The sequence below is a fragment of the Dipodomys spectabilis genome, unplaced genomic scaffold, assembly GCF_019054845.1.
Source record: "Dipodomys spectabilis isolate Male_0828 unplaced genomic scaffold, ASM1905484v1 ptg000019l, whole genome shotgun sequence".
Taxonomy (NCBI): domain Eukaryota; kingdom Metazoa; phylum Chordata; class Mammalia; order Rodentia; family Heteromyidae; genus Dipodomys; species Dipodomys spectabilis.
Genome location: NW_024870696.1, coordinates 13,904,580 through 13,920,204, shown reverse-complemented (window position 1 = coordinate 13,920,204; position 15,625 = coordinate 13,904,580). Strand labels below are relative to the sequence as shown.

Here is a 15,625-nt window from a genome sequence, read left to right as displayed (position 1 = left end):
CTGGCTGGCTTTGAACCGCCATCCTCAGATCTCAGCTTCCTGGGTAGCTAGGATTACAGGCATGAGCCACCAGCACCCGGCTTCTCATGAGATTCTTATTTCCAATTAACCACTCAAAAACTGGAAGTGGCACTGTGGCTCAAGCAGTAGAGCACTAGTCTTGAGCACAAAGAGGTTCAGAGAGAGCCTCTGACTTCAAGCCCCACAACAGACAAAAAAAAAAAAGGTTCAGTATATAACTTAGTGATAGCTTGCCTAACCCAAAGCCTTGGGTTAAATCCCCAGGGCACATACATGCGCACACACGTGCAAACGCACACACACATATACACACAAGCTCCTACTGGTTGTATTTACTCACTTATGGCCTCTCTGATCACAGGAAAGCTGGGTTCTTCCTGACCTACCAACACTTATCTTCTGATTTATGACAGTGTTTACAAGCATTTTCAATTTTCATTTCAAAATACTCTCTTCTACCAAAAAAAAAAAAATCAAACCTTTAGGGAAGCTATCTTATACTCTAGCCTGGACTTTAGGTAATATGTGTTATTATTTAATATCTGTTCTCAACCTTAAGTTCCATGAGGGCTGGTACACTATTTAATTTACTAACCTAATCTTAATAATCCAACAAAATGCCTGGGACATAGTACACTGAAGAAATGTTTGCTGGAGCTGGTGGCTCACGGCTATACGTCCAGCTACTCAGAAGTCTGAGTCCTAAGGATGGGGGTTAGAAGACAGCCCTGGCAGAAAAGTCCCCATGAGACTCTTATCTCCGGTTAACCACTCAGAAATGAAGTGGAGCTGTGGCTCAAAGTGGTAGAGAGGTAGGTAGCCTTGAGCAGACGAGCTCAAGGACAGAGACCAGGCCTTGAGTTCCAGCCCCACAACCAACAAAAAAGAAAGAAACGTTTACTAAATAAATGAGTATTCCTCAAAACTTTAGCTCATCATTTCTTTTGTTTGTGACAAACAACTACATAATTCAGCCTGGCTTGCAACTTGTGATCCTCTTGTTATATCCTCCTGACTGCTGAGATTATAGGCTTGAACTACTATACTTGATCCTCCCAGTTTTGTTTCTTTTTAAATCTTCCCCAATCTTTATTAATTCCCTCCTATCTCAAAGGAAGAAGTATCTGAATAAAACTGTGATTTTGATCCATCACCTACTATGTTTTATGTACCACACTTGCCTTTAATAACCTAAAAGGCACCTAGGATCATAATAATAGCAAGTAAGCACTAGCTATCAACTGCATATTAACCTGTGCTAACTAGTGGGTGATCCTTAAACAAGCTGGTTTCCTTAATGTTTTGTTTCACTTATAGAAAACAGTAACACAACACAGACATGCAATTGTTTTATCTTCCATCTAAAGTTTTGATTAGTTTTTTAGTTGAAAAGAGCCCACATAATTCAGCTTCCAACAGATCTCTAATTCATCAGTAAGGTGTCTGGACTTTATCTTAGAACACCAATAGGAAAACCTGCTTTTACTCAATAGTTTCCCAGTAACAGATAACTCTCCAATGTAGCAGAATTTTAACATTACTTCTTTTATTTTTATTTATTTATTTATTTAGGTCTGTGATGAGGCCTGAACTCTGGCCCTGGGCACTGTCCTTCAGCAATTCAGCTCAAGGCTAGTGCTCTACCACTTGAGCCATAGCTCCACTTCCAGCTTTTTCTGCTTATGTGGTGCTGAGGAATCAAACTCATGCATGCAAGGCAAGCACTCTACCACTGAGCTACCTTCCTAGCCCCTTAGCATTACTTCTTAACAACCAAAAATATTTTCTTTTATTCTCTGATAAACAATGGATAACATTGGTCTGTAGTATATCAGTATATAACATAAATCTATATAATAATGATGAGTACTATTTTTTTCCCTGTGGTACTGGGGATAGAATACAGGGCCCTGTATATTAGGCTACACAAACGCCGTACCACTGAGCTACACCCCCAGCACAACTGTTGAAAGTTTTCTAGAAGTTTACTATGTGCCATGCCACCATTCTAAGCTCTTTACCTATGTAACACTCTACCCATGTACAAGAGTACAAGAATACCTATGGAGTAAGTCCTCTGGTTATCCCAATTCTCTACTGAAGAAGAAACTGAAGTAGAGAGGTTCAGCAATGTGCTCAAAGTCACAGTAACTGGTGGTGATTCTGTATTAAATGGATGTTTGGTTTCAGTCCAGGTTCCAGGTACATAGTTCCTAAAATACTTGCAATCCCTGTAAGTTGTAAGGGTCATTCTGTATGCTAATGAGGTAACTATGGTCTAGGAGCTCACAGAGCTCCTTAGGATGGGGACTGCTCACCAGAGAAACCAACTGTGTGATTAAAGGGTAGGAACTTTCAGCCTCAACCTACTTCCTACCTCGGGGAGGGAAAAGGGGTTAAATGCCCAATGATGTAATGAATCATGCCTATGTAATGAAGCTCCCATAATTCCCCAAATGGATAGGGTAACAGGAGCTTCAAGATAGCTGTCTGAATTTGTTTAGATGGTGGATGATGGTGCTCCAGAAAAGAGTAGTGTCCTTTTCTATTTTCCCATACCTTGTCCTAAGCATCTCTTTCATCTGCCTAGTTTGTAATAGCTTTTATTTCTCTCTCCCCCCACACCGCCCCCTGCCGCCAATAACAGCTTTTATAATAAATGGGAACATGAGAATGTGTCTCCCTGAATTCTATGAGCTGCTCTGAGGGAAGATGATGAACAGGTCAGAAACTAGGACCTGAGAAGCATCTGAATTGGGAGTAGTCTTGGCTCCTATGGGATCTGATACTATCTCCAGGAAGACAGTGCCAAAATGAAATTCAACTGCATGACTCCCACCTGGTGTCTGCTGGAGAAATGCTTGGTGAGGGGGAAAAATTTTCACATATATGTGTTATCAGAAAAACTTTACTCAGTGTGAATAGAGAGAAAAAGTTTGCTTTTACCTCTTGGTGGTGGAACCAGAATCTGAACATTAATAGTCTGACTCCACAGTGAAAGTCAGACAACCAAATACGCTGCTTCTGTAACTACAGGATGTGTTAAGCACTGTGGAAATGGGCTATGCTACCTTAGCTTACAGGGAAAATTTTGTGAGTGTGTCATGGTACAAACAGGAGCAACAGCAATCGATTAGAAAAGGAAATGTATCATCTATGTACTTGAGACATGTGGGTAAAACTTGTCCACTTGTGCATATACCCCAAGCAGCACAGACAGGCACAGAAAAGGATATTGATAGTTTCATCAAGGTCCTCCAGATCCCATTCGATGCTACGGAGGTTGTTTCTCAACTCGTTTGTAGTCCAGTCGATTTCTTCCCGTGTTGCCACAGAGGGGTCCTGGAGGAGTTCCGTCCATCTCTGAAACAATCCCTGGGCAGTGTTGACTGCTTTCTGTACCTCTCTACAATCAAGGTGAAGAAAAGGAGAAGTCACACATGACAGTTCCCAACAAGTTGGTGCATGACCTAAGTTAACATTACAATCATACACCATCCTCATCGACCACCATTCCCACAGAAGAAGGTTCATCATGGACAAGTATCAAAATTCAAATACACAGACGATTATGTTCTCAGCCGGAAATGAAGTTTAAATTCTAGAGCACCTGCCTGGCAAGCTGGAGGTCTGAGTTCCAACTACAGTATCTGGGAGTGAAAGGAACCATTAAGTAGCCATAATATAAGATGTAAAGAAGACAAATTTTATTTTTGTATGAATAGACTTTTAAAAAAAAAAATACAAAGAAACAATTCCACAAATTAAAGGGCACTTAATGTTCCCAATGCTTCCATTCGGTGTTGATAATAATTTATATTCAGGGTGAACAAATGCAGCAGTGGTACTCACTAGACACTACCTTGAAAATGAACTTTGCAACTTGTGAGAATGGAAGGGAAAATGAAGAATGCAAGGGAAGGGGTGATAGTGCCCAAAGAGAAATGTATTCTTTACCTGGTTTATGTAACTGAAATATCTCTGTACATCACCTTTATAATAACAATTTAATTTTTAATAATAATTTATATTTAGATGGAAATGCCCTGGCACTACCTTTCTTTTCTTGGGGTTTGAAAGGGCAAAAGGAAAATGACTCTTATGCATCTTGTGTTTATGGGTTGAATACTTTAAGATATTTTAAGCTAGAAGATTTGGGGTTTAAAATCTGTTTAGGTTTTATATTATTAGCTGTAAACATACCTGCTTTCCTGGATTAAGTAATGCTATGTAACTGGTTAATATTTTTATTTTTTAGGTGTATGAGAAAAGTTTGGGCATCTACCCAGTACACATTTTGAGTCAGGATACTGTAAAAACACTTGCACATCCAATGTTCACTGCTGCACTATTCACCACGATAGCCAAGTTATGGAAATAGCCCAGATGCCCTACAATAGATGAATGGATCAATACAATATCGTACACATACACAATGAAATTTTACTTATTTATTAGAAAGAAAAAGAGTATGTCATTTGCAGGAAAATGGATAGACCTACAACAATCATGTTAAGTGAGGTAAGACAAGTTCAGAGAAACAAATGACACATTTTCTCTCATAGGTGGAAGCTAGATCTAAAATGCAACTGTAAAGCTGGGCGCTGGTGGCTCACGCCTGTAATCCTAGCTACTCGGGAGGCTGAGATCTGAGGATCTCGGTTCAAAGCCAGCCCAGGCAGGAGAGACCGTGAGACTCCTATCTCCAATAAACCACCAGAAAACCGGAAGTGGCACTGTAGCTCAAGTGGTAGAGCGCTCGCCTTGAGCTGAAAAGCTGAGGGACAGCACCCAGTCCCAGAGTTCAAGCCCCACGACTGACAAAAAAAAAAAAAAATGCAACTGTACATAATGACTTACGTAAGACTCTAGGCATTCACACAGAGACTTTGTATTCCTTACCAGAGGAATACAAAGGTATAACCCCTCTGAAAATTTAAAATACTATTACAAAACAAATTCCAGGAAATGGAAACATGGGTTTCTTTGTTGCTGGTGGTAGTAGTGGTATCTGTTTTTGCTTTTGGGTTTTTTCCTTTTTGGTGGGGGGGCTGTAGAGGGTACAGTATACACCTCGCAGAAAATGAAATATGTAGCTTGTGGGCAGGGATGAGAGGGGAAAACTGGAGAAAAGCAAAAGAAGGGGTGACATTGTTCATAAAAAGAAATGTCAATAAAAAATATAAAAAAAAGAAAGAAATGTATGCATTATTTGATTTCTGAAATGGTAAACCCTCTGTACAACACCTAAATAATAACAATAAAACCATATTTTTTAAAAAGTCTGAGACAAGGCTGTGAGTGCTCCGATCCAGCATGCTTTTAGATATGAGACAAGCCTGTGCTATGATCGAGCAAGCTTTTAGATATAATATCGTTACAAGGTTTTAAGAACATTTTCCCTAAATGGCAATACTTCCCAAGGCTATTTACAAATTCAATGTGATACCTATCAAAATTCCAACCTCATTCTTCAAGGAAATAGAAGAGGCAATCCAAAAATTCATATGGAACAATAAAAGACCCCGAATAGCAAAAACGCTCCTCAACGGAAAGAACACTGCTGGAGGAATATCAATACCAAATTTCAAACTCTACTATAAAGCCATAGTAATCAAAACAGCTTGGTACGGGCACAAGAACAGACCTCAGGACCAATGGAATAGAATTGAAAACCCAGAAATGAACCTACAGACCTATAGCCATCTAATCTTCGATAAGGGAGCTAAAACAATAGAATGGAAGAAAGACAGCCTCTTCAGTAAATGGTGCTGGCAAAATTGGTTAACTACTTGTAGAAAACTAAAGCTAGATCCTTATATATCACCCTGCACCAGAATCAACTCCAAATGGATCAAAGACCTCAGAGTCAAAGCAGACACTCTGAAAACATTACAGGATGGAATAGGAGAAACCCTAGGTCTCCTCGGCACAGGCCAAAATTTTCTTAATAGAGACCCGGAAACACAACAAATCAAAGAAAGGTTGGACAAATGGGATTGCATAAGGTTGCAGAGCTTCTGCATGGCAAAGGACATAGCTAGCAAGATCAATAGAAAGCCCACGGATTGGGAGAAGATCTTCACTAGCCATACAACGGACAAGGGTCTCATATCTAAAATATACTTGGAACTCAAAAAATTAAATCCCCCAACAACAAGTCCTGAAGCAAACAACTGCCCAATAAATAAGTGGGCTAATGACTTAAAGAGAAACTTCTCTGAAGAAGAAAGGATGGCCAATAGACACATGAAGAAATGCTCAATCTCCCTAGCCATAAAAGAAATGCAAATCAAAACAACATTGAGATACCACCTCATCCCAGTTAGAATGGCAAAAATCAAGAACTCTAATAACAACAGATGCTGGAGGGGATATGGACAGAAGGGAAACTTACTTCATTGTTGGTGGGAGTGTAAACTTGTTCAACCACTTTGGAAAGTAGTATGAAGGTTCCTCTAAAGACTCTACATAGAGCTCCCCTATGACCCAGCAGTCCCACTTTTGGGCATTTACCCAAATGTTTACAAACAAGACTACACTAAAGCTACCAGCACGTCTATGTTTATTGCAGCATTATTTACCATAGCTAAGATCTGGAATCAACCCAGATGCCCCTCAGTAGAATGAATGGATCAAGAAAATGTGGTATATATACACAATGGAATTCTATGCCTCCATCAGAAAGAATGACATTGCCCCATTTGTTAGGAAATGGAAAGACTTGGAAAAAATTATATTAAGTAAAGTAAGCCAAGCCCAAAGAAACGTAGGTCCCATGATTTCCCTTATTTGCAATATCTAGTATATGTATGAGTCAAGCAGAAAAGGTCAGATAAGGTGATGTTAGGAAAATGAACCCTAAGATATGTATTTTAAATGTTTTTTTCTTTCATGCATTGGTTTCTAACACAATTATAAGATTATTTCTTTGTTGCTTTGTATGTCCCTCCCCCACAGTATAACCCCTGCTTTCACTGTATTTGATGTTGGTATAATTTGTGGAGGGGAAGTGGAAAAACAAGTCGTTTAAATAAGGATACAGGTGGACCTGTTGCAACAATGAGAAGTACAAGTTGTCATGTCGAAAACGAACTTTACAACTTGAGGGGGGGATGGCTAGGGGGGGAGGGAGGATGGGAAGGGATGGGAAGGGTAAACAAAGGAGGAGGCTACAATGCTTGTTAAGAAATGTACTCACTATCTTGCCCATGTAATTGTAACCCCTCTGTACAGTATTTTCACAATAAAAAAAAAAGAACATTTTCCCTACCACTAGCCCATAAAGGCAGCAAATTCACGGTGCCCAAACTAAAAGAACTGTTCCTTTATAATTTATTAACCAATTCTTCTGAAATAGCCAGGACAAAAATGTGTTCTGGCTGATCAAGGTGTCTGCTGATTGTGGCTTTAAGATAGAAATTTCAGGCATCTTATTCCTTTCAACATTTTAAGTACCAGAAGAGAAAAAAAAAAAAAAAAACTAATAAAAATGAAGAAGAGGGACTAGAGGCATGGCTCAAGTGGTACAGTGCCAGCTCATGAGCAAAAGCATCAAATACCACGTTCAAGTCCCAAAACAGAGAAAGAAGAAAAGAACCTTACAACATTTCAGTTTCTGGCATACTGATGAGCATTCAAAGGCTGACTATTAGAGAGATGATACACACTGGATACAGACAGAAGCAATCAGGGACCTCTTGACCAACAACAAATCTTCTGTAGAGTGTCGAGCCACAAGACATACCTAATATACCAGACATCTCTCTAATCAGAACCACCTGTGAGCACCTGGAATAAACACTGAGGATCACATTTCAAATAAGTCAATTCACAAAACATGACAGTATATAATGGTACCATCTGTTTGAAAGTGTGAGAGTCAACACAATTTCCATTACACTACTTTCTCAGGAAAGGCGAGATAGTTGTTTCAGGAGGAAGATCCTCCTGAAACTGGTGAGCTAGGCATTTCCCACAAATGCACACCAGCTCTGTTTTCCACCCCACACAGGCAGCCCAAGTGAGCACTTCATTCTGTGAGGAGCACTTCAGTCTAAGTGAATAACTGCAGCTGCTGGTTACTTAACAGTCTCCATGTGTCTGTGGTTCCAGAAAGGCTGAAATCACCCTCTTTACCCTATAGAGTATATTTTTCTTCCAACAATGTACTAGAAATTATTAAAGCCTGATACTCAGAAGTAAATGAAGGAGCATAGATATTCTTTGAATTCTTAAAGAGTTCAGATCAGAAAACTTATTGATAAAGAGTCTATTCACCAACATCTTGAAAATTTCATTGAGAGGTTGCTAATCACTTTTTGAGGAATTAGTTTTAGCTCCTGACCCAGATAAACATACATATCCTTAAAGGAGAAATTACTAAATCAAGCACATTTTCTGTTGTACATGCTCCCAAAGTCAGTCTTAATCCTACAACATTTCATAGATAACAAGAGCCCCAGTGTTAATATTCCAGAAGAGACTTCCCTTTGCTGTCCGACAAACAGTCTGTCAAAATTACAAGACTCATCATGTTCTAAAGGACTAAACATCATAATGAAGGCCCTTCACTGTGAGCCACCACAATTCCCATGGGATCACTTGTAACAGAGCTGCTTTGGTAGTAAGCCACTGTCCTGGTAAGATCGCTGTGATTGATCTTTCCCATCATGCCCCAACTTGTCTCTAGGACAAACAATATATGCAAATGTCCACAAAATCAGTTTTCTTACTTGTACTTAATCAAGTTTGCCAAGAAGAGGAAAAGGAAGTAGTAGCTCATCCATTATGTTTGGATATGGTTTATGTGTGATCTCCTAAAGGTTCATTTTGGAGGCTTAGTCCTAGAATATTTAAGAGGCTAGTAGAGGCAGATGGTTTCTAATCCAGTGATGAAACCTGGAAGACCCAGGCTGTGCAAGCCTTTGCAAACACATCATCCTTCACTCTCTCCACCAAAGTTGGCTCCTACTACACAAACATAATCCACTGCCCATCCATGCCTTATATCTTTTTTTTTTAAGAGAAATATCCTCCCATCCCCCCCCCACACACACCATTTCCAAATTTAACTACACTATGGTATTTTTTGGTAAGTACTCCCATGGTTAGGGAAAGCAAATAAAATAGATTATCACTACTTAATTATCTTCATTATCATGTAATTTTGATCCTAGCTTCCTGCTGTTTCCACAGATTACACTAATGCCATCAATAACATTTAACTTGTGTACATGACATAATACCCAGCACATCTGTTTAAAAACAAAAAAACAAACTTCCTCTCTTTCTGTGACACTGTTTTATTCTAGCTTCCTAGCATTTTTTTTTCTTTCCCCCTACTTGATCAATCCCAGTACTTCCCTGCATTCTTCCTACAGCTCCTGGGCTCACTTGGCATTCACACGTTTCAAAGACTCCTCAATTGCATTTCCAATGCTAATTACTCACACAGGATTACTTCCTTTATCTTCCATTGCCTGTAGAGGAACTTTCCACTTACCTAAAATCAAACTAACCACATCTTTGCTACAAGAAAAGTAGTGTTCAAATAAGCAAACAAAAGTAAAACAAAAAAAGAAAAAGAAAACATGCTTCTTTCTCCTCTTCATTTTAGCCAACAGGGCTAATCCCCAAATTTCAAAACTTGTGCAGACAAGTCAGCTTTGACTCCTCCTTCTTCTTCTCACCTTATACAACCTCTACACTCAGTCACTGGATTTATAGATATGAAGAAACTTTCAACATTATCTCAACTATACTTGCTGAACAAAGAAGAGAGACCTGGGGTTCATGCATCTTAGCTGCTTGCCTCAAGTTCTTCTGACCCTGCCTATCAGAAGCTTTCTATGACCAAGATCTATTTAACTTCACTTTTACAAAGTCTCCAGACAAATCTATTTTCTTTTTGGAATCAGAAGATTTGGGTTTGCGTCCTCATGTGACTATATAAAATATGTCTAATAGGAACCTGATTAAATTTAAACTCTTATCCAGGCGCCGGTGGCTCATGCCTATAATCCTAGTCAGAAGGCTGAGATCTGAGGATCACCATTCAAAGTCTGCCAGGGAAGTGAGACTCTCATCTCCAATAAACCACTCAGAAAACCGTTAGTGGTAGAGTGCTAGCCTTGAGCTGAAGAGCTCAGGGCAGTGCCCAGGCCCAGAGTTCAAGCCCCATGACCGCGCCCCCCCCCCCCACACACAAAATTTAACTCTTAATCCAACCTTTCCAATCCCTCTTCATGTTTTCTGCAGCCCAAATTGGCCACCTGCAATATCCAACCTGATTTCTCACTAAAATGAATTGCTTCAGTTGCCAGGTTTTCTTCCCATCCTCACCTTTCTCATTCCTGGTTCTTCTTCTAGTCTTTGGGTCAGCTGCTCCCCTACCTGACACAGCCCTTATATCCCTGTAATTAGAAACAGACACTTGCCTTAAGGACTAGATTGAAGCCTTACTAGGTTTAGTCAGCCAGTATTTCTAAATCATGTAACTTTTCACCTATCTGTACATGTTCACATCATCTGGCTGTCCATACAACATGAAACTCAGTATAAAATGCTTCCTTAGCAAATAAAGCCTGGCCCAGGAGATGAATCCCTTTAAATGTTAGCTATTATTCTTAATTCCACCAGTAAACTTGCTCTCCTGGGCTATTCCCCTTTGTAATTTCTAAACATCCGATGTCTGTCTGTCCATGCCTCTGCTGATAGTGGTCCCACCCACTAAACATCATCACCATAACCTACAGTGTGTTCAACATTTGCACAATACACTCAAGGCATTAGGCTAGAAATGCAGGAAAAACAAACAGTCCCAAACTTCAATAGCTCATAGTATAATAATGAAAGAGAGCCAGAGGAAAGCACAAAAATGTGTTACGGGTGCCCCAGGAAGTCCTTCCTGAGGCAATGGAGGTGCTTTACACAGCCTCTTGAAGACTGAGAAGCTGAATCAGACAGTGTGGCTCCACGTGGGCCCACTCAACTGCAGGCAAAGTCACTGCGTGGAATCTGGTAATGCTAGAGCACTGAAGTCAGAGAAGGCACAAGGAGTAGGAGGTTTAGGCCTAGGAAGGTGCTGCATTGGGGAGGCCATGAAGTGCTTGCATTTTATTCCTTAGGCAACAGGTAGCCATAAATACTAAGTAGGTGATACCTGCTTGGATCTACACTGTGCTGGACCATAAGGAAGCCATATACAACTACTGACTTAAAATGTGGCTAGTGTGACTAAGAAATTAGAATTTAATTTAAAAATTGACCCAGAATTTAGTGGCCAGAAAATCATTACATTTACAATTAAGGTATATGAATTGGCCTTTCCAACTGTGAAGTTTAATGACCTCTAAGTACAGATCAATGCATTGTGAAAATCTAACATATAAATTAAAAGGAGATGCTAAGTGTAAAATAATGTAATAGATTTTGAAGAGTTGGCACAAAATCAGTAAACTATTCATTAATAATCTGTTTTTTTTGGGGGGGGGAATCTTTTTTTTTTTTTTTTTTGTCAGTCATGGGGCTTGAACTCTGGGCCTGGGCGCTATCCCTGAGCTCTTCAGCTCAAGGCTAACACTCTACCACTTGAGCCACAGCACCACTTCTGGTCTTCTGGTGGTTAATTGGAAATAAGAGTCTCAAGGACTTTCCTTCCTGGGCTGGCTTTGAACGGCAGCATTCCTCAGATCTCAGCCTCCGAGAAAGCTAGGATTACAGGCGTGAGCCACCAACACCCAGCCATTAATAATCTTTTTAGGAGGTGAGTTCCAGAGTTTGAACTCAGGGCTTCACACGTGCTCAGCTGGTGCTCTACCACTTGACACACACCTCCACCCAAGCTTTTTGCTGGTCTAGTCAAGTTTTCTGGCTTCTTGGCTTTTTCCTACCACTATCCTCCAGAGCTCAGCCTTCTAAGTAGCTAGGATTACAGGCCCACTGGCACATAGCTCCATTAATAATCTCTATTTGAAACACATTGAAATAAATTGTGAATGTATTGAAGACTTTAAAATTAATTTCACCCATTTTTCTTTTTAGAGTAGTTACTAAAAAAATGTAAAATAGCATATATGGCTTATACTTTATTTCTACTACAAGGGCTGATCAAATAGACCTAACGGCAGAGGAAATAGTTTGAAGTAGGAAGAACCAATTACACAACTCTTTCATTATCATTCAGATATGAGAAAACCTTCAATTATCTAAATTTTGTCTATCTTTATTCTACACCTACTACCAGCTCCCAAAGTTTTACCCATCATAACAATCCCTAAGGAACTGCCTTACTTTTAACTCTTGGGATGTTTATCATCGATAGCACTCACTACTGCACTCATTTACTGCCAGTCCTTTCTACTTAATTCTGGGGTCATTTCTTCATGTTATAGACAAGAAGCTCACAGCTTAAGGCCATATTTGGCACCTTATTTTTGTCTATGTTGTACGATGAGTTTCTAATACTTTCAACAAACTGAAGTATATGTCTTCCCCAAATATGCCATAATACAAACATCTAAGACACCCATGAGGCTGATTTTACCTTTCCACAGCTGAAAATAATGAGAACCACTTCCTTCAGGCATCTTAAGAGACATGAGGTAAAACAACATAAGTCAACTAAAATACCATCCAGTATCCCAATGCTGCAGTGATACCTAATCAGTAGGCAAGCATTAGTAGACTGTGCTGGGCATTATTAGGAAAAATAATGTAAGATGGCACAGCAATTAAGGTTTTTCACAAATTCCACTCAAAGTCACACACAAAAGAAAATGTTCTGGTATCTCTGTTCACCTCTGCAAAAGATAACCTTTGTAACCAAATTGTTTAAAACACTCCATTCAGTTCATATCTATAATTCTAGCTACCTAGGAGGCTGAGATCTGAGGATCTAAGTTGAAAAACACCCTGGGCAGACAAATTGGCAAGATTCTTATACCCTATTAACTACCAAAAAGCAAGAACTGGAGGCATGGCTCAAGTGGTGGAGCCTCAGCCCCGAATGGACAAAAATGGAGCAAGAGCAATAAGCTCTTGAGTTCAATGTCCAATACTGGCTTGCAAATGTGCACACGCACACACCAAAAACAAAACAATAAACCCTTGCATTCAAAAGGAAAACATACAACTTTAGATTTAAAAAAGTAACCGCTAAATTATACTTCTAATAAATACCACATTTTCTAGATAGCCACATGTTACTAGTAAATCTACAAAATAAAGATGAAAGCTGTTCTAGGGAAATGTTTAAAAATGTTTTACTAGGAACTCTTAAATATGAAAGTAAACACCCTCACAACTGTTCAGATTTTACTCCTACATGAAGAAGCTCGTGATAATTAGGTCTGAAAGCAAGGGACATCGTCTCGTTTATTAGTACGTATCTTCTGGGACCTTGGTGGTTTTCAGATTGTTGACACTGGTTTGACATTCAAAACTAAGTTGACAAGTTACTAGAAGTTGCGTGGCAGTATCAGAACTGATTTTCATGGCACGTGTGTGTAACGGCTACAAAGCTGACAGAACAAAATCCTAATGAAGTTTCCAACAATCGAGCAATCAAAGATGGAGGCAGGGAGAGTTCTCAAGGAAAAAAAAAAAAAAAAAACCATGACAGTTCTATTCTGAAAGGCCGAATAAGACGAGTCGGAAAACTGTCCAATATTTGTGTTCGAAATCAAGGAATTAAAAAGAGAAACGACTCATTTCCTTTAGCGCTGTGGGAAAATCCCGGCTGCTCATGGAAAGGCGAGGTAAGTTTGGCTTGGCTCGATTCATTTTGTGTTCCTTCCAACATCAGCACCGAGTCTGAAGGAAGAGGGCTTGCTTTCCTCCCCTCACATTACTCAAGTGAAAGCCTCCCCCCACGGGATGGAGCCGGACTCGGGGTGCCCCGCCTGCCCGGCCTCCGGGGATCCACACCCGCCCCCGCTCGACGCCTCGCAAACGCGCCCCGACGCCTCGGGGGCGGGCTGCGGTCCCGCCGGTCCGCGGGCGAGCGCTCCAACTCGGTGGACAATGGAACCCACCCCCAAGCACGCCAACTACAAAGCTCAGGAGGGCCATTTCCCTTTTCCTGCCCAGATGCTGCCAGCCCTCCTTCGGAGCGGCTCGGACCCGGCCCCAGCCTTCCCTCCCCACCTGCAGGGCTGCGCAACACCCCTCCGCGGCCCTCAAATAAGGAGGACCGCGGCGCACCGACCCGAGGGCGTGGGTGAGGCGGGAGCGTCCCAGTCCAGGTCGCCCTGAGGTCTCCGGGCCCAGGGTCGCGGCCTTCAAGGATAAGCCTTCTCCCCCCTACCCCTCCCTGGGACCCTCCCCAGCCTCAACTCGCCTCTTCTTCCCCACAGCTAGGAGCCCGGGGAGGCCCGGCAGCCACCTCCTCCTCCAGCAAGAGCCCTCGACCCACGCTCACCCTTTCACCACAAAGAATGGGTCCTCCATGGACATGGCGTCCCGGCCCCCGGCCGCCTCCGCTGCTCCGAGCTCGGGGCGCCCGCGCCCTCCCGGCCGCCCTCGGCCTGCCCACCGGCCTCCCACAGCAGCCGGCGCCTCGGCTTAGGAGACGGTGAGCAGCTGGCTCACGCAGGCGGGGCTGCCCGGACCACCGCTGGTCCAGCACTCGGTCAGCACTGCAGGCCGAGCCCCGGACTTCAGCGCCCGGCCCCAGCGGCAGCCTCCTCCCTCGGCTCCTCCCAGCACGTTCGTAGGTCTGATTCCGCCTACGGGGCTCTCCGCCTCGGCCAATCACGTACGCGGCCCTCAGTTCCACTTCCGCACCTGCGTTCACGTGACCGAGGCTGGGCCCGCCCCCTCGCTAGCGAGATTGGGCCAGGAGTCGCGCGACGTTGGGGGCGGGGCTCTAGGGGTAATGGGGCGGAGTTCTGGGGGCGTGGGCGGGACTCCGGGGGTGGTTGGGCCGGTCGGCTCTAGCTTGTCCCTGGACCCTGGAGGCGCTGGAGCTACCTGATTCAATCCAAGGTAGGAAAGGCAGTCAGCTTTTGGGGAAAGTAGTGTTTGTGCCTGATTTGCATAATCCTTTCACCTTTCCTTTCCTTTTAGTACTTGAGCTTTAAATCCATCTCATTTTCAATTTACAGTACCGCAACTCACACATGTTATCTGATCTTGAGGCGGCTACACAGCTCTTTTGGTCAAGCCTTGTGTTGAAAGGTGTCTGGCATCCTGTCCATACGCCTGTGGGAAAGGTATTATATCCATCATATTTTTAGGTGAGAAAACAAGTTCAGAGAGGATTCATAGTCCTCAAAGCACAGCCACAAGTTTCTGTACACCTAACACTGGATGAAGTGTATTTTTCTTTTGCAGAACATTCTACAAATGATTGCTCATATTTTTTTTTCACACAGTATGTTTCCCAATGGAGAACACCGCAGAGGAACAAATAAGGAGCTAGGTAGGGTAACTTCCTCTCAGTTATGATTCAAGAACTTACAGAAAGCCTTTAGTCCGAGATGATTAGCCAACTCATGCTAGATATGCTATAGCTTTCCTGGATGTGAACTTGAATTGCTAATAATCACTGAGCACTTAATGTTAGGCAGGATTGTGTTATCACAATAGCTCTCCCCATAAG

General features: G+C 42.0%; 1 protein-coding gene across 2 annotated transcripts in view; it reads right to left on the bottom strand.

Moving 5' to 3' along the window:
• The window catches only part of Stx6 (syntaxin 6), a 50,741-nt gene extending 36,035 nt beyond the window's left edge, over positions 1-14,706 (bottom strand). For both annotated transcript variants that reach the window (XM_042674401.1, XM_042674402.1), the window contains exons 1-2: positions 14,444-14,706; positions 3,258-3,427 (exon numbers count right to left, since the gene is read on the bottom strand). In XM_042674401.1, the coding sequence (XP_042530335.1) occupies positions 3,258-3,427; positions 14,444-14,478 (205 nt within the window). In that variant the 5' untranslated portion in view covers positions 14,479-14,706. The remainder of the gene's footprint in view (positions 1-3,257; positions 3,428-14,443) is intronic.
• Between the last annotated feature and the right edge of the window lie 919 nt (positions 14,707-15,625).